Consider the following 26,072-nt stretch of genomic DNA (forward strand, 5'->3'; position numbering starts at 1 on the left):
TAACGCATTCGCATTAATAAATGAAGGGTCCACTGAACGATTCGTTACGTTTGCTCTTTTCCGTATACCCCGACTGACGGCTTGGACAATGTCGGTTATAACTAACCACTAGCAGTCACCTGGTGGTGGGAAATATTGAAAAATTAGCGCAATATAGTGACAGGCGCAGTCCCGCTATGAAGAAGAATCCTCTCTCTATCCATTCATCGAGCCTTAAAGCTACTAGAGACGGAGACCAGTGCTGTCTCCCCACTTAACGGTCACCGCACTACTTGCCGTGTTTGCAGGGACCGCAGATCTGTAAACAGAACCCTCGAGGACCGCTCTGACAACGGTGACGTTGAGTCGCCCGGCCGCCTGCACGAGCAGGTAGCCTCCCGTGCCGTTGCCGACCAGCATCAGCGCCGAAGGGTCAGCGCCGAAGGCGGCCGCGTTGTCCTGAGCCCAACGGAGCGCTGCCATGGTGTCCTCCTCAGCAACATCCCGGACGATGCCCTTCGCTCTGGGGTGCAGGAAGCCCAGCACCCCGAGCCGTACGTTGGGGGACATCACCACCACGCCGGCTGCGAAGAATATCGGGTGCCGCATTCCCAGCGTTTTGGGTGAAGTCCATTCTCCCATCGCTGGGTATATGGTGCGGCTGCGCTTGGCAGCGAACGTCTAGGTCATGCGAGAGCATTACATTTTGATTGAGCCGCGTTGAATTCCTCCAAGGCTCCGGTCTAGACTTCATATGGTGGCACCAGCAGTCGATGGATTTTGTATGTGATTGTGTGCGTACGAATAACATCTGCAAGGTAACAGATACGTGCCTCGAATTCTCTAACTTAACTAGCAGCTAAGTGTCGCTACGATGGACCAATTGCAAGCAGAATAATGGCAAGGCTAACCACACCAGGAGCTAACAACAGCCTTAGCTCAGCTCTTGAATACGATGGCAACCAGTGCTGCTATACGTGGTCATATAGTAAAGAAAAACATGTTGATCGGCTAATTGATGCATATTCGTTGACTGTTTCAAGTTTTTACAAACAGAGACCGGAACGAAACAAACGCTTGTCCTTTCCCGGTCTCTGTTTGCGTGTGCACGTTACGCTGACCACTTGGGTATACATTGTTTCAGTGGTTCACGAACTTCAGTTGGCGTTCTCCAGAGGCAATGGCAGATGCCGTAGATCCTTTTCTGTTCGCTGCAGGACCGAACACCCAACGAAAGGGTAACGCCAGGGGCACAAGGCTAAAGGCAGTGAAGCACGGACTGGGACGGCAATATTGCAGCGAAGTCCCTAAGATGAAACCTAACCAAGCAATTCTGCTCGCGTATCCAAAATACCACGTCCTACTGTTACCGTTATTTATTTCGTTACTTTTCATGTCGCGGATCCACATTTGTAAAATACAACTCAAAGCAGAGAGTTCGTATAGCTCCGCCAAACCACGCAAAGAAGGGAAACACATCAATAAGCACACCTTGCCATCTACTGGAAGCTGCTGGTGTTTTTATTCTTGCTGACATATCTTGCAAGGAAGAGTTTCAGCGCAGGCAAGTCTTTGCCAGTGGCCGAGCATCATGACATGAACACGTCATGAATGCGGGGACGTGAAAGCCGCCTGCGCGCGTTGACGTGTGCCGGTGCGCCAAAGCGCCGCATGAAGTGCAGTCTCCTGCCCTCCATTGGCAGTTTTAGTGTATTCGGGTGACACAAGTAATTCGTGCACGGTGAAAAAAAAGTTCCGTGAACGGTGGTTATGAGCGAATAAATTCAGTGCACGGTGGCATTGCTGCCACCATGCTGTCACTATCGCCGCTATTCGCACTGCTGCCAAATTATATGATTATCGAGATAATCAAGCGGATTTCGCAAATATGAAATGTGGTGCGGGTGCCATCACTATTTCACCTCTGAGAAAATAGAGAAATTCAGCATTCTTATGATTGGCTTTGTACTTTCTTTTTTGCGCGCCAACACTCTGGGCAGCGCTAACTTAAAGTCTAAGAATAGAATAGAATAGAACTTTGTTTACATCACTTTACATGATGTACATCACTATACAAATTCGGTTGCGAAATTGATGAAGCCACAAAGTGAGTTTTAAGCCACAGCGTAAGATTCTTATTCCGCACAAAATCTGGCAGCGGCGTGGGCGAAAAATCTGCTTTGGTCGAAAAGGCGGCTACATCACCCATAAAGCGGCGGTTTTAAAAAGTAAGTAAAACCACGGAAAACTGGTGATTAGAAGGTCGCAACATGACCCAAACGACATTCGGACATGTGAGCATATATGAAGTCAATAACTGCGCTGAAAATAAGAGTATACAGCCACGCGGTGGCTCATTGGTTAGGGCGCTCGGCTACTGATCCGGAGTTCCCGGGCTCGCACCTGACCGCGGCGGCTGCGTTTTTATGGATTCAAAACGCTAAGACGCCGTGTGCTGTGCGATGTCACTGCACGTTAAAGATCCCGAGCTGGTCGAAATTATTCCGGAGCCCTCCACTACGGCTCCTCTTTCTTCTTGCACTCCCTCCTTTATCCCTTCCCTTACGGCGCGGTTCAGGTGTCCAACAATATATCAGACATATAGTGCGCCATTTCCTTTCCCCAAAAAACCAATTATTATTATTATTACAATTACTGCGCTATTTACTTCCCTCAAACGACTAACTTTCAGTTTCAATTGGAATAAAGAGGTGCCGTAGTGGAGGGCTCCGGAATAATTTCGACCACCTGGGGATCTTTAACGTGCGCTGACATCGCACAGCACACCGGCGCCTTACCGTTTTTCCTCCATAAAAACGCAGCCGCCGCTTTCACTCCCTCCTTTATCCCTTCCCTTACGGCGCGGTTCAGGTGTACAACGATATATGAAACAGATACTGCGCCATTTCCTTTACCCAAAAACCAATTATTATTATTATTTCAATTGGCCGGGAATCGAGGACCGGGCCCTCGAGTTGCGAGTCAGACACGCTCCCGCTACTCCACGCTACAGGCACGTTCGTACTGCTTGGTTAAAGCGGGGCTTGATATCTATGTCGTGTAGCCTTTCACATAATAATTGTGATTGTGAAAGAGGAAACAGCGTCCGTGTATGTGTGGGCAGGAGGAACCAGTGGCGGGAACCATTAATGCTGTCGCTTCATAACTTTGAAGGGCGGAGCTGGAGCAATTAAGGGTCCCCCAAAATTTTAAACAATGGTTGACGCTAACGTGATGTAGTTTTTCTTGCTGTCCTGCGCTCCGCAGTCTGATCAAAGCATGTCCTGGGGTACATTACCCCGGCCGGCCAGCTCCTCCCATTGGGGCACGTCGTTGGTGCCCGTCTGGAACCAGTGAACCGCGGCCGCCAGCACCAGGCCTCTCTTGGCTTCCCCCGGAGCTCTCTCTGCGGGCGCCCAGATGTTCATGCGTAGGCAGTCCTCGTCGCCCACGACCTCCGCGCCTCTGCCCCACTGGGCGCACGGAGGGCTGGCTACCACGGTCTCCATCACAGCGCATCGGTCGGACGCGTTGAGAGGCTCGGGCTTGGCGAAGCGTCGCCCTCCCTCGGTGCTCTGGGCGTACGGCACGCCCAGCCAGCGCGAGAGATTCGCTTCGCCCGCAGTCACCGAGCTGCCCACCAGAATACCCGCGGTGGTGGCGGCCTGCGGGCAAGACCGGAATCATTTTTCAAGGAGCATTAGCGCAAAATGGCTGTTGTGCCTCGTTCGTTTTGGAGAGTTCTCGTTAAGAACCAGGAATAAATAGTACATTAAGAGCAACAGAAAACTAGGCAAGACTCTGGTGATTCATGTTCACGTAGAGCAAGAATACGCAGCCCAGAGGCAGAGACGTCCGCACCACGAGCGTTGTGGTGTTTAGCTACGTAGTATGCAGCCCCAACCACTCCGGAGAGTGTAAAGTCTCGCATGCTGGACAGGTGATTAACATCGTTCTGTTCTCACACGCGCCTTTTTTTCCTTAAAAATAAGCAATCGAACAAGGACCGTTCTTTCCCTGCTATTTAATTCACGCTGTGAATAATTCCTATCAGCTGAAATTTCTTTTTCGTATAGAGCACCAAGGTCCCAGTGGTCGAAGCTCCTGTTACACTGGGGCAAGAAGTCAAGGACCCGTTGCAGACCCGCAGTGCTGACGCTGTCATTCAGCTAACTTGACCGTGTAAGCACCTCATCGTTCTTTTTTTGTTTTTTTTCTGTGGCCACTGCTTGGCTACAGAAGGCTTACCACGGCGGCCTCCGAACTGATGTTGAGAATGGTTGGGCATGAGATGTCCGGACCAACGGAAGCGTCATACTCATCCGAGGTCCCGCTTTTGCTCGAGACCACGGATGTCGTGGAGGGGGCAACGGCTGTCGCACCCCAGATCATGGAGCCGACCACGACGGTCGCCAGGAAAAGGACAACAGCGACAGCAACGGCGGCTGGCACGATGACGCTGCGGTTTGAGGACCACGTGACGCGGTGTGACACTTCAGAGCTGCGCAGCGTTAGGTTTTATGCTCTGTTGCTTTTATAAGGCCGTTGAAAAAAATTAAACAACGGTTCTGGGATCGGCGCACTTCGGCAGGGCTGGAAGGGCTGTTGCACAGAAGTACAGTCGGAGCTATGGACAACGAGCGCTCGTAGGGTACGTTCATTCGAGATAGTAGAGATCGAAACATAGTTAAAATGACAATGACATTTCGGTGGCATGGAGTGCTGACGTTTATGGGTATAAAGGCGGCATATTTTTCTTAAAGTTCGGTAAAAACAGAGCGCAGCAATAATCACTTGTTCTCCCCTTATTTACGGCCCGACAGGAGGACACAGTAAAGAGCGGTCTCGAAAAGGCCCAAACGAATTCTGCAGGAAACTATGACGTATGTTGACCATGTCTGGGAACTGAGCATTGACGAATGCTGAACACTGAAAAGAAAATAGTTTGGATCAATTGAGCGGTTTCACGCATTTAAAGCGACGGTTCTGCTACCACGACGGTTCAGCGACGGTTTTCTCGTTCATGCTACCAAAATTTTCTGGGCCCAGCGGTATGTTTATAGAGTGACTGCTGTCGACTAGGCGGGGGTATCAAAATCCGAAATTTTCACGGGCAGAAATTTTCCTAAGCGCAAAAAAGGCTGTGGATCAGCTCAGCTAATCCAGGATATGGAAAGCGAAAGCTGACGGCGTTCATTCGGTTCACTGGCGTTGGCGTTCACAACGTTCTAGACTCCGATGATTTTGAGGAAAGGAAGGGCGCATAACTGCCTCCATGGGTGAGTGGGAGCCTCAATCGCGCTTTGAGGTACGTGGCGGTGGTGAGAGAGAGAGAGGGAGAGAGAGAGATGTGGGCTGCATGCATTAGCGCGGACAACGTTGGGGCAGACACACGGCACTACAGCAATAGGCCGCAGTGTTCATTGTGTGACCAACCTCTTAGGATCAACCAATAATTTATCTGCCACCTGCCAGAGTGGCGGTGTGGGTGCGCTGCTTATCTATAGTGTGCGGAAAGCACTCAACGTTACAGAAGCCAAGCCGCGTCTACTTGCCCGATACACCTCAGCTTTCGCTCACTAACCAGGTTCAGCAGTAGTTAAACCGCAGCTATTTTTTTTATCCAGCTGAGGTTTTATCCAGCGACGGCGAAGACTCGGCTCGGCGGCGCGGCGAAGTCACGTGATGCGTTGCTATGGCGGCGGCGCATTAAGGACGTTCAAGGTCAAACGTGCGGCGACAGCGAAATAGCTCCGACGAAAGTAGTAGAAGCTTTCGTTTTTAAAAATTACACGTTGTGCTGCCGGGTTTATGCACTCCATCCTGTGTCAAGTGATAGAACCGTCACCTTCATGGCTACTCTGCACATGCTAGGCTAAAGTAAGGCGAAGTGATGTTCTTAAAGCTGTGAGTGCCGGAAAAGCGGTTCTTCTCACCTCTTGGGGCTTCGCTGTTCGGTGGCTGGAAAAGCAGGGGCCTGTTCAGAGATCCGCCGCGCCAACAGTGGCTGCAAAGTGCGTTACAGGACGTGTAAGATAAAGGATAGCAGCGCATATGTGAGCGTAGAAGTAAAACAGTTACATCGTTTGAACAAATTCTCTAAACCGTTGATTTTGTAGCGTATAGATCAACCCGACCGGTTAAGCTATAAGTGAGATCCGAAGCCCTAACTTCATCCGGCTGTGTCCAAGTTCGTGGAAACTTGAGAGACGCAATGAATCATAAAGCAAACGCAATGGGACATCCAGAGATCGAAATGGGGAGCCTGGGTCTGGGGATCTGGGTGCCTGCGCACTCTGGAAACCCCGGCAATGGGGCCGCCAGTTCTTTATCCCGAGGGTCTAGAAACCGGGCACAGGCGGACCTCGTGGGGTATTTCTCGATGGAGCGTATGCACTCTTTTTCTGAGCTCACCGTAAACTCCCGTACTGAGCGCCTCATCTACGCGCCACACCACCCATCCTTCACTACCAGAGAACAGTCAGTCTGGCGTCGCCTGCGGACGCGAAGGCTGCCTACACCAGCCCATCGTTCTATATTTATGCTGGTACCCCCCCATATCCCTTGCGCTCCCACCCCAAGGCCACCCTTAACCACATTCTCCTTCCTTGCCCGGCGTCCCCTCCCCACGTCGAGCCGGTGCCTCTCCGAACCTGGGAGGACTGGAAGACCTCACTGCGGTCTGCGGACCTGGCCAAGCAGAAGATCGCCGCCAGCCGGGCCGCATACGTCATGAAACAATACAACATGAATGCTTACACCGTGATTGGGGTCGTGCGGAGACCCAGGGGGCCTGCGTTCTTCGAATTCTCTTGCAGAATAAGTTTTACAACCACCACCACGGCTGCATATGAATGAAGGTACAATTTCAGAAGTAACAGAAAAAAAGGTGAAACGAAAGCAGTGTTCCTTTTGACGTTTCCCCTCCATATTACGAAAAAGGCCTTGCTCACCGGACGGGCAGCTGCAGATGCAGCGCCTGGCAGCCGGCTCGACTCCGCGCTCAAAAGCGAGGTCGCTCGCTGTGTGACTGTGGTAGGGGGGCCACCTGCACCTGTCGCAGTCACTGTCGCTGTCAGCAGTCCAACGTCGCTCTGACCCTGCGCTTCTCCAACGGCCTGGGTTGGCTTGGGGGGCGCCGAGTCGACGTTCGCGTCTGGGGGCCTGCGTACAACCAGCTTTGCTGCGAATACCCCGCAGGACGTGTGGAGAGCGAACGCAGATGTTATCTCATACCATGCTGTAGGTAAAAGACCTGGGGAAAGAATTCAGGAGCATAATGCTATAACGGGGGGCCGATATCCCAGGACGCACGCGAACTTCGAAACGTGGGAATAGAAACACGTTCTCGTAATTTGACTCTGTACGTTTTCCCTCAGGATGAACCAGCGAGCTGTAGGAAGGAAAATGATAGGTGTAACGTAAAGAGACAGCAAGATAGCAGAAGGGGTCAGAGAACAAAAGCGGGTTACCGACATCAAAGCCGAAATCGAGAAGAAATGGGCTTGGACAGACGTGATGTGAAGACAAGCGATTCCAAGAGAAGACAGGCGTAGCACGGGCTGCAGAAAATAATGTGGGCTGATGAGATTAAGAAGTTTGCGGGGAGAAGGTGCCCACGGTTGGCGCAGGATAGGGTTAATTGGGGAGATATAGCAGAGGTCTTTGTACTGCAGTGGGCGTAGTAAGGCTGATTATTATGATGAATCGGTACAAGGTTTCAACAAAACGCGTTGCAGCCATTGTATTGGTCATGTCACTGCCTTACACCGCCTCCCTTAATGGTATTGTCATCGAAGAGGGCCATCGAAAACTAGCACTTATTTTCAGGAGCGTCCTTGCGGATGGATGGTAGCACACCGCGAGAGGCTGGCAGCTAAACACGTTAATGGTAGTCTGCGGTGATGTTGTAAGTGGTGTAATGCAGCGCCTAGAGAAGCTGATCTGTTCGCGCCGCTGCTGGTTCGAATCCTGCAGGCGGCCAATTCTATTTCCTTATTTCAGGCCGCTGCGGTGGCTGAGTGGTTATGACGCTCGGTTGCTGGCCCGAAAGACGCGGGTTCGATTCCGGCCGCGGCGGTCGAATTTCGATGGAGGCGAATTTCTAGAGGCCCGTGTACTGTGCTATGTCAGTGCACGTTAAAGAACCCTAGGTGGTCGAAATTTCCGGAGCCCTTCACTACGGCGTCCCTCATAGCCTGAGTCGCTTTGGGACGTTAAACGCTCATAAACCTTATTTCACACCCCGACAGGGTGTGACGTAGATGCCAGAAGCCATGTTTTGCTGCTATGCAAATCTTCTATGCTATCGGATAAAAGTGGTCCTGTGATCACCTCTTCAGGCCGATCTGTTGGGTGGCTGGAAGAGCAGGGGCCCCTTCGGGGACAGGAGCTGACGCTGGGTCTGGCTGGAAAGCACGGTATTAGATACGGGTTACTGCAAGGAAGCATTGGCATTGGTGGGCTTCTTTAAAAAGAGACTTTTCATTGCCCCTAGAGCAGATCAAAAGCTAGAAGTGTATGCCTTAGGCTTTACATACGTTTCGAGGTAGTTAGACTCCATATATAAAATTTCTATTACTCTCCTCTCCACCTTCCGCTTACATCATGCACAATATACCACTCCAACACTGATTTTCTCTTCTTACTTTCAACTTCAGGTACAAACCCCGCATGGATATCTTCACACCAACGGTTTACCACCAATATTAGAGCACTTAAATACCAGCTAAGCTTCATAAATAAACACACGTAAACTTGTATCTGAAAGGCCGCACCCAAGCCTCTGCTTCTATGGGTAGTGCCAACACGTAAACGGCGTTCGCAGATGCACATGCATCTCCACCGCACCCCCCCCCCACCCCCCCGCCCATCCTGGTATGCACCTCCGGTAGCATAGCCGGAGTACAGTGGCGGTCGCCTTTCGTACTTAGCGGTTCTTGCGCAGTTAACTCAGCCGAAAGCACAATGTGGCAGAAAGCTTGAGACAATGCAAACACCACAACGAACGTCTTCATAGGAGGATGACTAACGTCCTTGAGGGCATCAACCTCGTTCACGAGTATATTGCTCCTAGTGGTATCAGTGTGCTTAACGCAACCACTGACACCGCTTAAACCAATCGGGTGATTACATTACGTTTATCATACTACTTCTTGACTTTGATCCGTGGGACACAGCTGTGTCCCAGTTCATGTGAACGCAAGACAGACGCATGTGAAGATTGAGAACAATGCAAGTACGCAACACTAAGCAAGCAGTACTGAGAAACCACTGTGGTGTGCTAATGCCTGCATTTCAATGCAGCTATGATTTCGTGCTTGCACCACAAACGCAGCCGACTAAAGAGCTATATGCTTCGCGACATTTCTTTCTTTTTTTTAGAATGAAGAGAAAGCTACAGGGGCAGAGCATCTGTAAAAACGTCCCTCATGACGGTGGTTCGGCCGCAAGACAGCCGCCTGGCCCTTTGCTGGCTGCGCGGCTGGTCCGGTCAGTCGCTGATGTAGCTCGCGTCAACTAACATTATTTTAACGTGCCTAAACTGTTTGTCGGAATCAAAGAAACTTTTTTTATGTGACTCTTACATTGAAAGTGGGCAGTTACGTCATAAATATGCATTAAATAATTATTATTAACCTATATATACTGGGCTTTAAAGGAAGCTTTTTTCTGCAGCCGGAGACTATATAAATCGCTGCGTAGGAAGAGAGGGCACGTTTCTACACTTTAGCTTTAGCTACACTGCCAGGAAATGTTGTCGCCGAGTATATTCGTCCTGACAACTCTTTTTCTTGTTTTCTGGCTACTGCCCGCCTAGAGTGAAAACGTCTCGCTCACTGCAGGAGCCACAGCAGAGGCGATGCTAGCACCCACGGTGGAGCCCACGGCAGGACCGTCGGAAGAACTGAGGGCAGGGGCGGGCAGAGGAGCGACACCAGGAGCGACCGCTGGAGCGACAGAAGGAGCAGCGGCTGGCAGCGGTGATGCTGAGCTCAAAGGCGAAGCCACCGGCTGAGCAGTACAGGAGGGGTCACCCACAACGGTCGCTGCCGACGGTCCCACGTCGCTCTGGCCCTGCGCCTCTCCATCTGACTGCGCTTGCTTAGGAGGTGCTGTGTCGACGTTCGCTTCTGGGGCCCTGCAAGAAAATACTGCTGTGGATAATCGCTATCAGATCACCTGGCCAAAATAATCAAGAGCACAAATCTGAATTGACGCCTAATGTCTGAGGACACTCACATGTGTATGAACAAGTGGAACATATTCTCTTGAGACGGCCTTCCATACTAGATTTTATGGGGCGTTTGGAGGGTGTTCTTTCGCTGGCTGGGGTCGGCTAATCCTAATCGGATAATTCCAGAATAGCGAAATAGTAACAGCAACCTATTATTGGGTTGTTTCAAACAACCTATTGGGTTGTTTAAAAGAATTAGGACTAAGAAAAGATGGTTCACATTCGCGAAAAAAAGACGCTCTGTCACCAAGACGAGGGCACCACACAAAAGATATATGATAACAGTCGAGAAATTGCGCGAATTAGGCTGTCCTGAATAGGCTTACAGGACAAACACCACTGTCGACCACTGTCTCATCGATCATAGACGGGGACTGAAGCTGGTTCCTTCACTAGCAACAGCACAGGCTTGCTCCCGCTGCTCTTTCGATGCATGCCGCAGTGCGTTACGATCGCGGGAACGGCTGAGAAAAGCCCAGGGCACGTAATTGCACGCTCGGCGCCTGCTGCCACGAGTGAGGGAAGTATTCGTGCGAAGTTTTGCATTCGGGAGCGGCTGCATACACTACATAAGCGCTTCGAAAAGTGTATTCCTCGCCATCGGCCATACCATGCTGAATACGCCGGTTCTCGTCCGATCACCGAAGCTAAGCAGCATTGGGCTCGGTCAGTACTTGGGAGGGAGACCACCTGGGAACACCGAGTGCTGATGGCACTTCTTTTGCATTTTTTTCGTCTCTAACGTTTTTTTTTTGCCTCATAGTTATATCAATTATCCGATATGCCTCGTGCAACTATAGGAGGTTTCGCGATATTGTCATAAATAACAAATTCCCACTGGCAATGTACGTACGTGCGGACGCGAAATTCCGTGCACGCGTGCTTCCGGCAAAACTGAAAAGCGACCGCCCGGCTTCCCGGCTGTCATTCTGACGTCTACGGCGGCGTGTACAGTGCAGATCAAACTCGGCAATGCGCCTAGATAACAGAGAGGCCCAGTTAGCGCATAAGACTGTGCATTAGCGCACAATTAGCGTTCATCGATATAGTCGACACGCATTCCTTGCCCGGTCCATGTGTCAACAGCACAGGCTTGCTCCCGCTGCTCTTTCGATGCATGCCGCAGTGCGTTACGATCGCGGGAACGGCTGAGAAAAGCCCAGGGCACGTAATTGCACGCTCGGCGCCTGCTGCCACGAGTGAGGGAAGTATTCGTGCGAAGTTTTGCATTCGGGAGCGGCTGCATACACTACATAAACGCTTTGAAAAGTGTATTCCTCGCCATCGGCCATACCATGCTGAATACGCCGGTTCTCGTCCGATCACCGAAGCTAAGCAGCATTGGGCTCGGTCAGTACTTGGGAGGGAGACCACCTGGGAACACCGAGTGCTGATGGCACTTCTTTTGCATTTTTTTCGTCTCTAACGGTTTTTTTTTTGCCTCATAGTTATATCAATTATCCGATATGCCTCGTGCAACTATAGGAGGTTTCGCGATATTGTCATAAATAACAAATTCCCACTGGCAATGTACGTACGTGCGGACGCGAAATTCCGTGCACGCGTGCTTCCGGCAAAACTGAAAAGCGACCGCCCGGCTTCCCGGCTGTCATTCTGACGTCTACGGCGGCGTGTACAGTGCATATCAAACTCGGCAATGCGCCTAGATAACAGAGAGGCCCAGTTAGCGCATAAGACTGCGCATTAGCGCACAATTAGCGTTCATCGATATAGTCGACACGCATTCCTTGCCCGGTCCATGTGTCAACAGCACAGGCTTGCTCCCGCTGCTCTTTCGATGCATGCCGCAGTGCGTTACGATCGCGGGAACGGCTGAGAAAAGCCCAGGGCACGTAATTGCACGCTCGGCGCCTGCTGCCACGAGTGAGGGAAGTATTCGTGCGAAGTTTTGCATTCGGGAGCGGCTGCATACACTACATAAGCGCTTCGAAAAGTGTATTCCTCGCCATCGGCCATACCATGCTGAATACGCCGGTTCTCGTCCGATCACCGAAGCTAGGCAGCATTGGGCTCGGTCAGTACTTGGGAGGGAGACCACCTGGGAACACCGAGTGCTGATGGCACTTCTTTTGCATTTTTTCGTCTCTAACGGTTTTTTTTTTTGCCTCATAGTTATATCAATTATCCGATATGCCTCGTGCAACTATAGGAGGTTTCGCGATATTGTCATAAATAACAAATTCCCACTGGCAATGTAGGTACGTGCGGACGCGAAATTCCGTGCACGCGTGCTTCCGGCAAAACTGAAAAGCGACCGCCCGGCTTCCCGGCTGTCATTCTGACGTCTACGGCGGCGTGTACAGTGCAGATCAAACTCGGCAATGCGCCTAGATAACAGAGAGGCCCAGTTAGCGCATAAGACTGCGCATTAGCGCACAATTAGCGTTCATCGATATAGTCGACACGCATTCCTTGCCCGGTCCATGTGTCAACAGCACAGGCTTGCTCCCGCTGCTCTTTCGATGCATGCCGCAGTGCGTTACGATCGCGGGAACGGCTGAGAAAAGCCCAGGGCACGTAATTGCACGCTCGGCGCCTGCTGCCACGAGTGAGGGAAGTATTCGTGCGAAGTTTTGCATTCGGGAGCGGCTGCATATACTACGTAAGCGCTTCGAAAAGTGTATTCCTCGCCATCGGCCATACCATGCTGACGATTCGACTTCCGGCCACCGAGCGTGACGGACGCGTTATCATGAGCTCCGTCGGAGCGGTTTCAGCGGCCCAGTCGGGCCGCGGTAACAGGTTTTTTGCGGCCACTGCCGATGATTACCAGGTTATTCTGCCCAATCTGCCATCCGGACGCATCGTCGCCAACACCGTTTTCATGCACGGCGATCCAAGAGCCCGGCCGTATCGTGTTGAAGACTACCGGGACACTTTGGCCAACCTTGGTGCGCTTCCCGACGTTGTGGCGTTGGGGGCGTATCAAATGAACCACGTGTGGGCTGTGACAATGACAACTGCTGATGCTGCTCAGAAGCTGCTTTTGGCCGTCGACGTGAAGGTAAAGGATCGCCCATGTTTGCTCATTGATCCGAATAACCGAGAGGTTCGCGTAAAGCTGCACTGGTTGCTGCATGGCGTTACCGACGAAGACGTTCGCGTGGCACTGTCGCCCTACGGGAAGGTGTTGGAAGTGACCCGGGAGAAGTGGCGGGCGCTCGGTGTCACTGAAAAAGGGTCGACGACTCGTACAGCTGGGCTAAAATTGCATGCCGACGTCAAAATAGACGATATTCCGCATCAGCTCAAGATAGCCGGAGAGCTAACTCTTGTTGTTGTGCCGGGCCGCGCTCCTCTGTGTCTGCGCTGCAAGAGCACCGGGCACATTCGTCGCGACTGCAAAGTGCCGCGCTGTAGTCGTTGTCGTCGTTTCGGCCACGTCGATGCTGACTGCGCAAAGACGTACGCCAGCGTAGCCGGACCAGTGCAGGCAAACGACATATCGGACCACGTCATGGATGAGGAAGACTCAGAGGAAACAGCAAGGACGAGCCGTAACCTGGTTACGCAAGGTGCATCGTCGAACTTTCAAGGGGAACAACTAATTGACGGCGGAGATAAACCCGCAGACAACCGGCGACATGACGACGCAGAAGGCGGGAACGAGAAGGATGAGGCAAGCACTACGGGCCACCCCTCTCCCGGAGGAGGCGAGAAACCACCCACCGAGCCGGCACCAGTCACCGTGATGGACAGCGACAGTATTAGTGCCGCTGCAAAGCGACCTCACGACGCAGGCGAAAATGGGAAGGAGCTTAGTGTCGTTGCTGCAGACGAGCCGCCAGCCAAGACGACTGTTGGACGGCGTCCTTCATTTCGACCGCTGCCGAACACTTCGGCTGCGCGCAAGACGGCGGAAACGCCGCCTATGCCGCCGTGAGGACCGCCCTGTGCTAGCACACTCCGGATCAAACCGCAGTTGTGAGGTAAGCGCCATGCCCCCGGTTTTCTTTCCCGCCTTGCTATGATGACTATGGATAAGTCCATTCGCGTGGCAACATTAAATGTCCGAGGGCTTGCCTCAAGGAGGAAGCAGAGTCAACTGTACCGCCTGTTAAGCGACTTTGACCTTGACATTCTAGCAGAGCAGGAGACGAAAGTCGAGGGCGACGTGGAAACGGGGGGCATGGTGCAGCAATTCGTAGCGCGATACTGTGCTATTGTGAGCCATTCCGTGGGATATTCTTCAGGCTGCGCATTGTTGGTCCGACATAGTCTAGGAGCTAAAATAGAAGCCGTTACGTCATGCACGTCAGGACGGTTTATTGTATGTGATTTCTTGTTATCGTCCTTGGAGTGGCGTGTCATCTGTTTGTATGCGCCGACTGTTGCCGGGGAAAGGTGCAGGTTTTTTGAACAGCTAAAACAGTATACCCAGTGTAATAGGTTGGTCATTCTTATTGGTGATTTCAACTGCGTTCTTTCATCCCGGGACAAAACTAGCACCCGACCGTACAAGGATGCAAGCACGACTGCCCTAAATGAAATAATAGGGAACAGTAGTTTGGCGGATGTGGCTGAATGCCTAGGTGGTGGAAGAAATACGCAGTACACCCATTTTCAGGCTTCGAGTCACGCTCGTTTGGATAGAGCATACGTAAGCCTTGATTTGGTACCCTTTTGCAAGGAGTACCGAGTGAGCGCTGTTTCATTTACTGATCACTGCTTAGTCAGTTTTCTAGTAGCAAGCACGAAAGAAAGGAAAAGAAGCTTCGAGTGGCAGTTATGGAAATTGAATTCAAAATTACTGGATGATGAAATTTTTATGGCAGACGTGACGACGCAAGTTGATGCAATGAAACATATGGGTAATACGACGTACAGAGAAAAATGGGAGAACTTCAAGCAGACAGTTAAAATGAAAGCATTGGAGCGGGCGAGCGCTATACGCAGACAAAAGGGGGCAGAGGAAAAAACGATGCGCAGAAACTTGGAAAAATTGATCAGTGAAGAGTGTAGTAGACCCGGCATGTTCATGGACGATATTCGCGCACTAAAGCATAAAATAGAACAGTTCGACATCGAAAGATACCACGGTGCTCTGGTGCGAGCGAGAGCTGAAAAGCTGATAGCGGGGGAAGTTCCATCAAAAAGAGCGTTGGGCGCAGAAAAGTGGCACGCGCGGCGCAATCAGATAGTGGAAATTGAAATTGGTGGAAAAGTTAGTGACACAGCAGAAGATATTGAGCGTGCTTTCTTCGAGCACTACAGTGGGTTATTTGCCAACTGCTCAGTTGACATTGATCGTTTCAAGGACTTCCTTTGGTTGATGCCCAGCCTAGACGACAGTACGAAGGAACTATTGGAGGCAGCTATCTCAGTAGAGGAGGTGGAAAACGCTATTGAAAGCTTGCAGCCGGGGAAGTCTCCGGGCCCGGATGGTCTGACCTCAGCCTTTTACAAACGTCTAAAAGGAATAATTTCACCAGTTTTAGCTGCTGTCTATAATGAGGCATTCGATCTCAATGTACTGCCGCCTTCCTTCACATCCTCCCACACTGTTCTTATACCGAAATCAGAAGACCCCTCTGTACTGCGCAGAGTAACTTCTTACCGTCCAATTTGCCTCACAAATGGAGACTATAAGATAATGATGAAAATTTTGGCCAAGCGATTGCAGACAGTCATTACTGACCTGGTGGGGCCGCATCAAACGTGCGGAATTAAAGGCCGATCTATTTTCTCAAATATACATGTAGCGCGTAGTATCCTTGAGTGCTGCGACGCAATGGGCACACAAGTGGCAATGATCCAAATTGATCTGGAGAAAGCTTTCGATAGGGTGCCTCATGAAATTCTGTGCATTCTAGATCATGTGAATGTGGGTAGAATTATTCGAGGCGGGGTCGCCATGGCGTACCAGGATTGCACGACAAGTCTAATTGTCAACAAGGTTGTGGGTACACGCATTCCAGTCAAACGCTCGGTGCGCCAGGGTTGCCCTCTTTCGCCACTGTTGTTTTGTTTGTATATAGAGTCATTTTGTTTGAGCGTGATACAGAGCGATTGTATGCGCGGTTTTAAACTACATCAGTTAGAAGTCCGACTGTTGGCTTATGCGGATGATATAGCCATGTTTTGTAATGATTACGACAGTGTAACACAGGCTGTTAAGTGTGTTAAAAGTTTTTGTGCGGCCAGTGGCAGCGCGGTAAACTGGAGTAAGTGCCTGGGATTCTGGCACGGGGATTGGCCGGAGGCCCCAGACACTTTTGCCAACATGAGTTTTACTACGACTCCTGTTAAGTACTTGGGAGTTCCTCTTGAGTGTTACAAAGACAGCGAAGCCTACTGGAGGAGTGAAGTGGATAAAATGAGGGAAAGAGTGAATAAATGGAATGGCTGGAATTGGTCAATGTTCTCGAGAGCCACAATTTGCAACATATTTTTAGTGAGCAAACTTTGGTATGTCCTTCAAGTCTTGCATTGCTCCAGGGTTCATATCCAAAAATTTCATCGGGTGTTTGCAGTGTTCGTGTGGGCATCTTCCTGGGAAAGATCAAGCCGCACCAATTTATTTCTACGAGTTCGAAATGGAGGACTCAGTTTGTCACATTTGTTTTTGAGACAGGTTGTCAATCGGTATTTATTTCTTCGGGACGTTAAGCACCCGTTTCTACACACTGTCTGTCAACTTCGCCTGGGGAAGCACTTGCCTAATATGGTTGTCTCTGCTGGCAGTATGCCCGGTGGAGTGCATGGTTTTCTACGCGAAGTTGTGGTTTCATGTAGGTTTTTGATGGCGCGGTTTTCACTGCAATACCTGAGTGAAGTCAACCGGAAAAAACTGTATAAAGACCTCTGTAGTGTGGTTCTCCCCGTGCCTTTATATCGGTCCCTTTACAGGGAAGGTATAGGTAACAAGGTACTAAAGCGTGTTAAGGCAGTGTTAGTCCCGTCTGGTGTTAAGACTTTCTTTTTCAAATTACACACTGGAACTCTGACTGTCAAACCGTGGATGGCTGAAAAAGGTTTTTTTGTTCCCTGGGGTACTCACTGTATAATATGCAGAAAGGAGGAGACAATTGAGCATGTGTTCCTTGAATGCTGGGATGCTGTGTTCCTTTGGGATGTGCTTCAGCGCACAATCAAAAAAGAATTTCCGCTTGATGGGTACGGAATTCGCTACTTGCCAATTGAAAGTGATGACGGTACCCCATTTGATTTGATCATGCTAATAGCCCTACACAGTATTTGGAAATGCAGAATGGCAGTAAGGCACGCCGATCTCGATGCAAGACCGGCACGTCAATATTTCAAAGAAAGCATAAGCAACTTTGTTCAGGAGAAAAAGATGCTGGAATGTAGTCCAGAGTGGATGTCACGTGTTGAGTTCTTATTGGCGATGAAGGAATTTTAGCATGAGCGTGACCGCACAAGCTGAGCGGCCGTTGTTTTAACAAAGATGTTGATTGTGTTTTAGTGCTTATGTATGAATATGTGCTTTTTTTTCATGTGGGTCAAAATACCGGCAATAAAGAAAAAAAAATCGGCCATACCATGCTGAATACGCCGGTTCTCGTCCGATCACCGAAGCTAAGCAGCATTGGGCTCGGTCAGTACTTGGGAGGGAGACCACCTGGGAACACCGAGTGCTGATGGCACTTCTTTTGCATTTTTTCGTCTCTAACGGTTTTTTTTTTGCCTCATAGTTATATCAATTATCCGATATGCCTCGTGCAACTATAGGAGGTTTCGCGATATTGTCATAAATAACAAATTCCCACTGGCAATGTACGTACGTGCGGACGCGAAATTCCGTGCACGCGTGCTTCCGGCAAAACTGAAAAGCGACCGCCCGGCTTCCCGGCTGTCATTCTGACGTCTACGGCGGCGTGTACAGTGCAGATCAAACTCGGCAATGCGCCTAGATAACAGGGAGGCCCAGTTAGCGCATAAGACTGCTCATTAGCGCACAATTAGCGTTCATCGATATAGTCGACACGCATTCCTTGCCCGGTCCATGTGTCAACAGCACAGGCTTGCTCCCGCTGCTCTTTCGATGCATGCCGCAGTGCGTTACGATCGCGGGAACGGCTGAGAAAAGCCCAGGGCACGTAATTGCACGCTCGGCGCCTGCTGCCACGAGTGAGGGAAGTATTCGTGCGAAGTTTTGCATTCGGGAGCGGCTGCATACACTACATAAGCGCTTCGAAAAGTGTATTCCTCGCCATCGGCCATACCATGCTGAATACGCCGGTTCTCGTCCGATCACCGAAGCTAAGCAGCATTGGGCTCGGTCAGTACTTGGGAGGGAGACCACCTGGGAACACCGAGTGCTGATGGCACTTCTTTTGCATTTTTTTCGTCTCTAACGGTTTTTTTTTGCCTCATAGTTATATCAATTATCCGATATGCCTCGTGCAACTATAGGAGGTTTCGCGATATTGTCATAAATAACAAATTCCCACTGGCAATGTACGTACGTGCGGACGCGAAATTCCGTGCACGCGTGCTTCCGGCAAAACTGAAAAGCGACCGCCCGGCTTCCCGGCTGTCATTCTGACGTCTACGGCGGCGTGTACAGTGCAGATCAAACTCGGCAATGCGCCTAGATAACAGAGAGGCCCAGTTAGCGCATAAGACTGCGCATTAGCGCACAATTAGCGTTCATCGATATAGTCGACACGCATTCCTTGCCCGGTCCATGTGTCAACAGCACAGGCTTGCTCCCGCTGCTCTTTCGATGCATGCCGCAGTGCGTTACGATCGCGGGAACGGCTGAGAAAAGCCCAGGGCACGTAATTGCACGCTCGGCGCCTGCTGCCACGAGTGAGGGAAGTATTCGTGCGAAGTTTTGCATTCGGGAGCGGCTGCATACACTACATAAGCGCTTCGAAAAGTGTATTCCTCGCCATCGGCCATACCATGCTGAATACGCCGGTTCTCGTCCGATCACCGAAGCTAGGCAGCATTGGGCTCGGTCAGTACTTGGGAGGGAGACCTGGGAACACCGAGTGCTGATGGCACTTCTTTTGCATTTTTTTCGTCTCTAACGGTTTTTTTTTTGCCTTATAGTTATCAATTATCCGATATGCCTCGTGCAACTATAGGAGGTTTCGCGATATTGTCATAAATAACAAATTCCCACTGGCAATGTACGTACGTGCGGACGCGAAATTCCGTGCACGCGTGCTTCCGGCAAAACTGAAAAGCGACCGCCCGGCTTCCCGGCTGTCATTCTGACGTCTACGGCGGCGTGTACAGTGCAGATCAAACTCGGCAATGCGCCTAGATAACAGAGAGGCCCAGTTAGCGCATAAGACTGCGCATTAGCGCACAATTAGCGTTCATCGATATAGTCGACACGCATTCCTTGCCCGGTCCATGTGTCAACAGCACAGGCTTGCTCCCGCTGCTCTTTCGATGCATGCCGCAGTGCGTTACGATCGCGGGAACGGCTGAGAAAAGCCCAGGGCACGTAATTGCACGCTCGGCGCCTGCTGCCACGAGTGAGGGAAGTATTCGTGCGAAGTTTTGCATTCGGGAGCGGCTGCATACACTACATAAGCGCTTCGAAAAGTGTATTCCTCGCCATCGGCCATACCATGCTGAATACGCCGGTTCTCGTCCGATCACCGAAGCTAAGCAGCATTGGGCTCGGTCAGTACTTGGGAGGGAGACCACCTGGGAACACCGAGTGCTGATGGCACTTCTTTTGCATTTTTTTCGTCTCTAACGGTTTTTTTTTTGCCTCATAGTTATATCAATTATCCGATATGCCTCGTGCAACTATAGGAGGTTTCGCGATATTGTCATAAATAACAAATTCCCACTGGCAATGTACGTACGTGCGGACGCGAAATTCCGTGCACGCGTGCTTCCGGCAAAACTGAAAAGCGACCGCCCGGCTTCCCGGCTGTCATTCTGACGTCTACGGCGGCGTGTACAGTGCAGATCAAACTCGGCAATGCGCCTAGATAACAGGGAGGCCCAGTTAGCGCATAAGACTGCTCATTAGCGCACAATTAGCGTTCATCGATATAGTCGACACGCATTCCTTGCCCGGTCCATGTGTCAACAGCACAGGCTTGCTCCCGCTGCTCTTTCGATGCATGCCGCAGTGCGTTACGATCGCGGGAACGGCTGAGAAAAGCCCAGGGCACGTAATTGCACGCTCGGCGCCTGCTGCCACGAGTGAGGGAAGTATTCGTGCGAAGTTTTGCATTCGGGAGCGGCTGCATACACTACATAAGCGCTTCGAAAAGTGTATTCCTCGCCATCGGCCATACCATGCTGAATACGCCGGTTCTCGTACGATCACCGAAGCTAAGCAGCATTGGGCTCGGTCAGTACTTGGGAGGGAGACCACCTGGGAACACCGAGTGCTGATGGCACTTCTTTTGCATTTTTTTCGTCTCTAACGGTTTTTTTTTGCCTCATAGTTATATCAATTATCCGATATGCCTCGTGCAACTATAGGAGGTTTCGCGATATTGTCATAAATAACAAATTCCCACTGGCAATGTACGTACGTGCGGACGCGAAATTCCGTGCACGCGTGCTTCCGGCAAAACTGAAAAGCGACCGCCCGGCTTCCCGGCTGTCATTCTGACGTCTACGGCGGCGTGTACAGTGCAGATCAAACTCGGCAATGCGCCTAGATAACAGAGAGGCCCAGTTAGCGCATAAGACTGCGCATTAGCGCACAATTAGCGTTCATCGATATAGTCGACACGCATTCCTTGCCCGGTCCATGTGTCAACAGCACAGGCTTGCTCCCGCTGCTCTTTCGATGCATGCCGCAGTGCGTTACGATCGCGGGAACGGCTGAGAAAAGCCCAGGGCACGTAATTGCACGCTCGGCGCCTGCTGCCACGAGTGAGGGAAGTATTCGTGCGAAGTTTTGCATTCGGGAGCGGCTGCATACACTACATAAGCGCTTCGAAAAGTGTATTCCTCGCCATCGGCCATACCATGCTGAATACGCCGGTTCTCGTCCGATCACCGAAGCTAAGCAGCATTGGGCTCGGTCAGTACTTGGGAGGGAGACCACCTGGGAACACCGAGTGCTGATGGCACTTCTTTTGCATTTTTTTCGTCTCTAACGGTTTTTTTTTTGCCTCATAGTTATATCAGTTATCCGATATGCCTCGTGCAACTATAGGAGGTTTCGCGATATTGTCATAAATAACAAATTCCCACTGGCAATGTACGTACGTGCGGACGCGAAATTCCGTGCACGCGTGCTTCCGGCAAAACTGAAAAGCGACCGCCCGGCTTCCCGGCTGTCATTCTGACGTCTACGGCGGCGTGTACAGTGCAGATCAAACTCGGCAAAGCGCCTAGATAACAGAGAGGCCCAGTTAGCGCATAAGACTGCGCATTAGCGCACAATTAGCGTTCATCGATATAGTCGACACGCATTCCTTGCCCGGTCCATGTGTCAACAGCACAGGCTTGCTCCCGCTGCTCTTTCGATGCATGCCGCAGTGCGTTACGATCGCGGGAACGGCTGAGAAAAGCCCAGGGCACGTAATTGCACGCTCGGCGCCTGCTGCCACGAGTGAGGGAAGTATTCGTGCGAAGTTTTGCATTCGGGAGCGGCTGCATACACTACATAAGCGCTTCGAAAAGTGTATTCCTCGCCATCGGCCATACCATGCTGAATACGCCGGTTCTCGTCCGATCACCGAAGCTAAGCAGCATTGGGCTCGGTCAGTACTTGGGAGGGAGACCACCTGGGAACACCGAGTGCTGATGGCACTTCTTTTGCATTTTTTTCGTCTCTAACGGTTTTTTTTTTGCCTCATAGTTATATCAATTATCCGATATGCCTCGTGCAACTATAGGAGGTTTCGCGATATTGTCATAAATAACAAATTCCCACTGGCAATGTACGTACGTGCGGACGCGAAATTCCGTGCACGCGTGCTTCCGGCAAAACTGAAAAGCGACCGCCCGGCTTCCCGGCTGTCATTCTGACGTCTACGGCGGCGTGTACAGTGCAGATCAAACTCGGCAATGCGCCTAGATAACAGGGAGGCCCAGTTAGCGCATAAGACTGCTCATTAGCGCACAATTAGCGTTCATCGATATAGTCGACACGCATTCCTTGCCCGGTCCATGTGTCAACAGCACAGGCTTGCTCCCGCTGCTCTTTCGATGCATGCCGCAGTGCGTTACGATCGCGGGAACGGCTGAGAAAAGCCCAGGGCACGTAATTGCACGCTCGGCGCCTGCTGCCACGAGTGAGGGAAGTATTCGTGCGAAGTTTTGCATTCGGGAGCGGCTGCATACACTACATAAGCGCTTCGAAAAGTGTATTCCTCGCCATCGGCCATACCATGCTGAATACGCCGGTTCTCGTCCGATCACCGAAGCTAAGCAGCATTGGGCTCGGTCAGTACTTGGGAGGGAGACCACCTGGGAACACCGAGTGCTGATGGCACTTCTTTTGCATTTTTTTCGTCTCTAACGGTTTTTTTTTTGCCTCATAGTTATATCAATTATCCGATATGCCTCGTGCAACTATAGGAGGTTTCGCGATATTGTCATAAATAACAAATTCCCACTGGCAATGTACGTACGTGCGGACGCGAAATTCCGTGCACGCGTGCTTCCGGCAAAACTGAAAAGCGACCGCCCGGCTTCCCGGCTGTCATTCTGACGTCTACGGCGGCGTGTACAGTGCAGATCAAACTCGGCAATGCGCCTAGATAACAGAGAGGCCCAGTTAGCGCATAAGACTGCGCATTAGCGCACAATTAGCGTTCATCGATATAGTCGACACGCATTCCTTGCCCGGTCCATGTGTCAACAGCACAGGCTTGCTCCCGCTGCTCTTTCGATGCATGCCGCAGTGCGTTACGATCGCGGGAACGGCTGAGAAAAGCCCAGGGCACGTAATTGCACGCTCGGCGCCTGCTGCCACGAGTGAGGGAAGTATTCGTGCGAAGTTTTGCATTCGGGAGCGGCTGCATACACTACATAAGCGCTTCGAAAAGTGTATTCCTCGCCATCGGCCATACCATGCTGAATACGCCGGTTCTCGTCCGATCACCGAAGCTAGGCAGCATTGGGCTCGGTCAGTACTTGGGAGGGAGACCTGGGAACACCGAGTGCTGATGGCACTTCTTTTGCATTTTTTTCGTCTCTAACGGTTTTTTTTTGCCTTATAGTTATCAATTATCCGATATGCCTCGTGCAACTATAGGAGGTTTCGCGATATTGTCATAAATAACAAATTCCCACTGGCAATGTACGTACGTGCGGACGCGAAATTCCGTGCACGCGTGCTTCCGGCAAAACTGAAAAGCGACCGCCCGGCTTCCCGGCTGTCATTCTGACGTCTACGGCGGCGTGTACAGTGCAGATCAAACTCGGCAATGCGCCTAGATAACAGAGAGGCCCAGTTAGCGCATAAGACTGCGCATTAGCGCACAATTAGCGTTCATCGATATAGTCGACACGCATTCCTTGCCCGGTCCATGTGTCAACAGCACAGGCTTGCTCCCGCTGCTCTTTCGATGCATGCCGCAGTGCGTTACGATCGCGGGAACGGCTGAGAAAAGCCCAGGGCACGTAATTGCACGCTCGGCGCCTGCTGCCACGAGTGAGGGAAGTATTCGTGCGAAGTTTTGCATTCGGGAGCGGCTGCATACACTACATAAGCGCTTCGAAAAGTGCATTCCTCGCCATCGGCCATACCATGCTGAATACGCCGGTTCTCGTCCGATCACCGAAGCTAAGCAGCATTGGGCTCGGTCAGTACTTGGGAGGGAGACCACCTGGGAACACCGAGTGCTGATGGCACTTCTTTTGCATTTTTTTCGTCTCTAACGGTTTTTTTTTTGCCTCATAGTTATATCAGTTATCCGATATGCCTCGTGCAACTATAGGAGGTTTCGCGATATTGTCATAAATAACAAATTCCCACTGGCAATGTACGTACGTGCGGACGCGAAATTCCGTGCACGCGTGCTTCCGGCAAAACTGAAAAGCGACCGCCCGGCTTCCCGGCTGTCATTCTGACGTCTACGGCGGCGTGTACAGTGCAGATCAAACTCGGCAATGCGCCTAGATAACAGAGAGGCCCAGTTAGCGCATAAGACTGCGCATTAGCGCACAATTAGCGTTCATCGATATAGTCGACACGCATTCCTTGCCCGGTCCATGTGTCAACAGCACAGGCTTGCTCCCGCTGCTCTTTCGATGCATGCCGCAGTGCGTTACGATCGCGGGAACGGCTGAGAAAAGCCCAGGGCACGTAATTGCACGCTCGGCGCCTGCTGCCACGAGTGAGGGAAGTATTCGTGCGAAGTTTTGCATTCGGGAGCGGCTGCATACACTACATAAGCGCTTCGAAAAGTGTATTCCTCGCCATCGGCCATACCATGCTGAATACGCCGGTTCTCGTCCGATCACCGAAGCTAGGCAGCATTGGGCTCGGTCAGTACTTGGGAGGGAGACCACCTGGGAACACCGAGTGCTGATGGCACTTCTTTTGCATTTTTTTCGTCTCTAACGGTTTTTTTTTTGCCTTATAGTTATATCAATTATCCGATATGCCTCGTGCAACTATAGGAGGTTTCGCGATATTGTCATAAATAACAAATTCCCACTGGCAATGTACGTACGTGCGGACGCGAAATTCCGTGCACGCGTGCTTCCGGCAAAACTGAAAAGCGACCGCCCGGCTTCCCGGCTGTCATTCTGACGTCTACGGCGGCGTGTACAGTGCAGATCAAACTCGGCAATGCGCCTAGATAACAGAGAGGCCCAGTTAGCGCATAAGACTGCGCATTAGCGCACAATTAGCGTTCATCGATATAGTCGACACGCATTCCTTGCCCGGTCCATGTGTCAACAGCACAGGCTTGCTCCCGCTGCTCTTTCGATGCATGCCGCAGTGCGTTACGATCGCGGGAACGGCTGAGAAAAGCCCAGGGCACGTAATTGCACGCTCGGCGCCTGCTGCCACGAGTGAGGGAAGTATTCGTGCGAAGTTTTGCATTCGGGAGCGGCTGCATACACTACATAAGCGCTTCGAAAAGTGTATTCCTCGCCATCGGCCATACCATGCTGAATACGCCGGTTCTCGTCCGATCACCGAAGCTAAGCAGCATTGGGCTCGGTCAGTACTTGGGAGGGAGACCACCTGGGAACACCGAGTGCTGATGGCACTTCTTTTGCATTTTTTTCGTCTCTAACGGTTTTTTTTTTGCCTTATAGTTATATCAATTATCCGATATGCCTCGTGCAACTATAGGAGGTTTCGCGATATTGTCATAAATAACAAATTCCCACTGGCAATGTACGTACGTGCGGACGCGAAATTCCGTGCACGCGTGCTTCCGGCAAAACTGAAAAGCGACCGCCCGGCTTCCCGGCTGTCATTCTGACGTCTACGGCGGCGTGTACAGTGCAGATCAAACTCGGCAATGCGCCTAGATAACAGAGAGGCCCAGTTAGCGCATAAGACTGCGCATTAGCGCACAATTAGCGTTCATCGATATAGTCGACACGCATTCCTTGCCCGGTCCATGTGTCAACAGCACAGGCTTGCTCCCGCTGCTCTTTCGATGCATGCCGCAGTGCGTTACGATCGCGGGAACGGCTGAGAAAAGCCCAGGGCACGTAATTGCACGCTCGGCGCCTGCTGCCACGAGTGAGGGAAGTATTCGTGCGAAGTTTTGCATTCGGGAGCGGCTGCATACACTACATAAGCGCTTCGAAAAGTGTATTCCTCGCCATTGGCCATACCATGCTGAATACGCCGGTTCTCGTCCGATCACCGAAGCTAGGCAGCATTGGGCTCGGTCAGTACTTGGGAGGGAGACCACCTGGGAACACCGAGTGCTGATGGCACTTCTTTTGCATTTTTTTCGTC

General features: G+C 51.3%; 2 protein-coding genes, 13 non-coding genes and 3 pseudogenes across 15 annotated transcripts in view; 17 read left to right on the forward strand and 1 right to left on the reverse strand.

Annotated features, from left to right (window-relative positions):
* Positions 1-222: 222 nt before the first annotated feature.
* The window catches only part of LOC144129683 (uncharacterized), a 42,647-nt gene continuing 16,797 nt past the window's right edge, over positions 223-26,072 (reverse strand). Inside the window, exons 2-8 of the mRNA XM_077663784.1 lie at positions 9,820-10,120; positions 8,314-8,387; positions 6,933-7,143; positions 5,916-5,986; positions 4,228-4,438; positions 3,278-3,644; positions 223-563 (exon numbers count right to left, since the gene is read on the reverse strand). Coding sequence (XP_077519910.1) covers positions 223-563; positions 3,278-3,644; positions 4,228-4,438; positions 5,916-5,986; positions 6,933-7,143; positions 8,314-8,387; positions 9,820-10,120 — 1,576 coding nt within the window. The remainder of the gene's footprint in view (positions 564-3,277; positions 3,645-4,227; positions 4,439-5,915; positions 5,987-6,932; positions 7,144-8,313; positions 8,388-9,819; positions 10,121-26,072) is intronic.
* Positions 10,813-10,931, forward strand: LOC144130918 (5S ribosomal RNA). The gene has a single exon (XR_013314345.1). It is a non-coding gene; the product is annotated as a 5S ribosomal RNA (ribosomal RNA).
* Positions 11,497-11,615, forward strand: LOC144130919 (5S ribosomal RNA). Its single transcript, XR_013314346.1, has one exon. It is a non-coding gene; the product is annotated as a 5S ribosomal RNA (ribosomal RNA).
* LOC144131268 (5S ribosomal RNA) lies at positions 12,182-12,300 on the forward strand. The gene has a single exon (XR_013314684.1). It is a non-coding gene; the product is annotated as a 5S ribosomal RNA (ribosomal RNA).
* Positions 12,927-14,284, forward strand: LOC144130265 (uncharacterized). The gene has a single exon (XM_077664228.1). It carries the CDS (start codon positions 12,930-12,932, stop codon positions 14,118-14,120), a length of 1,191 nt encoding a protein of 396 aa, XP_077520354.1. The 5' UTR covers positions 12,927-12,929; the 3' UTR covers positions 14,121-14,284.
* LOC144130571 (5S ribosomal RNA) lies at positions 17,726-17,844 on the forward strand (annotated as a pseudogene).
* LOC144130921 (5S ribosomal RNA) lies at positions 18,410-18,528 on the forward strand. Its single transcript, XR_013314347.1, has one exon. It is a non-coding gene; the product is annotated as a 5S ribosomal RNA (ribosomal RNA).
* Positions 19,094-19,209, forward strand: LOC144130625 (5S ribosomal RNA; annotated as a pseudogene).
* LOC144130922 (5S ribosomal RNA) lies at positions 19,774-19,892 on the forward strand. The gene has a single exon (XR_013314348.1). It is a non-coding gene; the product is annotated as a 5S ribosomal RNA (ribosomal RNA).
* Positions 20,459-20,577, forward strand: LOC144131137 (5S ribosomal RNA). The gene has a single exon (XR_013314553.1). It is a non-coding gene; the product is annotated as a 5S ribosomal RNA (ribosomal RNA).
* Positions 21,143-21,261, forward strand: LOC144130923 (5S ribosomal RNA). The gene has a single exon (XR_013314349.1). It is a non-coding gene; the product is annotated as a 5S ribosomal RNA (ribosomal RNA).
* On the forward strand, positions 21,828-21,946 carry LOC144130924 (5S ribosomal RNA). Its single transcript, XR_013314350.1, has one exon. It is a non-coding gene; the product is annotated as a 5S ribosomal RNA (ribosomal RNA).
* On the forward strand, positions 22,513-22,631 carry LOC144130925 (5S ribosomal RNA). Its single transcript, XR_013314351.1, has one exon. It is a non-coding gene; the product is annotated as a 5S ribosomal RNA (ribosomal RNA).
* On the forward strand, positions 23,198-23,313 carry LOC144130627 (5S ribosomal RNA; annotated as a pseudogene).
* Positions 23,877-23,995, forward strand: LOC144130927 (5S ribosomal RNA). The gene has a single exon (XR_013314354.1). It is a non-coding gene; the product is annotated as a 5S ribosomal RNA (ribosomal RNA).
* Positions 24,562-24,680, forward strand: LOC144131269 (5S ribosomal RNA). The gene has a single exon (XR_013314685.1). It is a non-coding gene; the product is annotated as a 5S ribosomal RNA (ribosomal RNA).
* Positions 25,247-25,365, forward strand: LOC144130928 (5S ribosomal RNA). The gene has a single exon (XR_013314355.1). It is a non-coding gene; the product is annotated as a 5S ribosomal RNA (ribosomal RNA).
* On the forward strand, positions 25,932-26,050 carry LOC144130535 (5S ribosomal RNA). Its single transcript, XR_013314145.1, has one exon. It is a non-coding gene; the product is annotated as a 5S ribosomal RNA (ribosomal RNA).

Source organism: Amblyomma americanum, chromosome 4, assembly GCF_052857255.1.
Source record: "Amblyomma americanum isolate KBUSLIRL-KWMA chromosome 4, ASM5285725v1, whole genome shotgun sequence".
NCBI lineage: Eukaryota > Metazoa > Arthropoda > Arachnida > Ixodida > Ixodidae > Amblyomma > Amblyomma americanum.

What these genes read in the sequence shown, in the direction of transcription:
- LOC144130265 (XM_077664228.1), top strand. Translation starts at nt 12,930, where the DNA reads ATGAGCTCCGTCGGAGCGGTTTCAGCGGCCCAGTCGGGCCGCGGTAAC.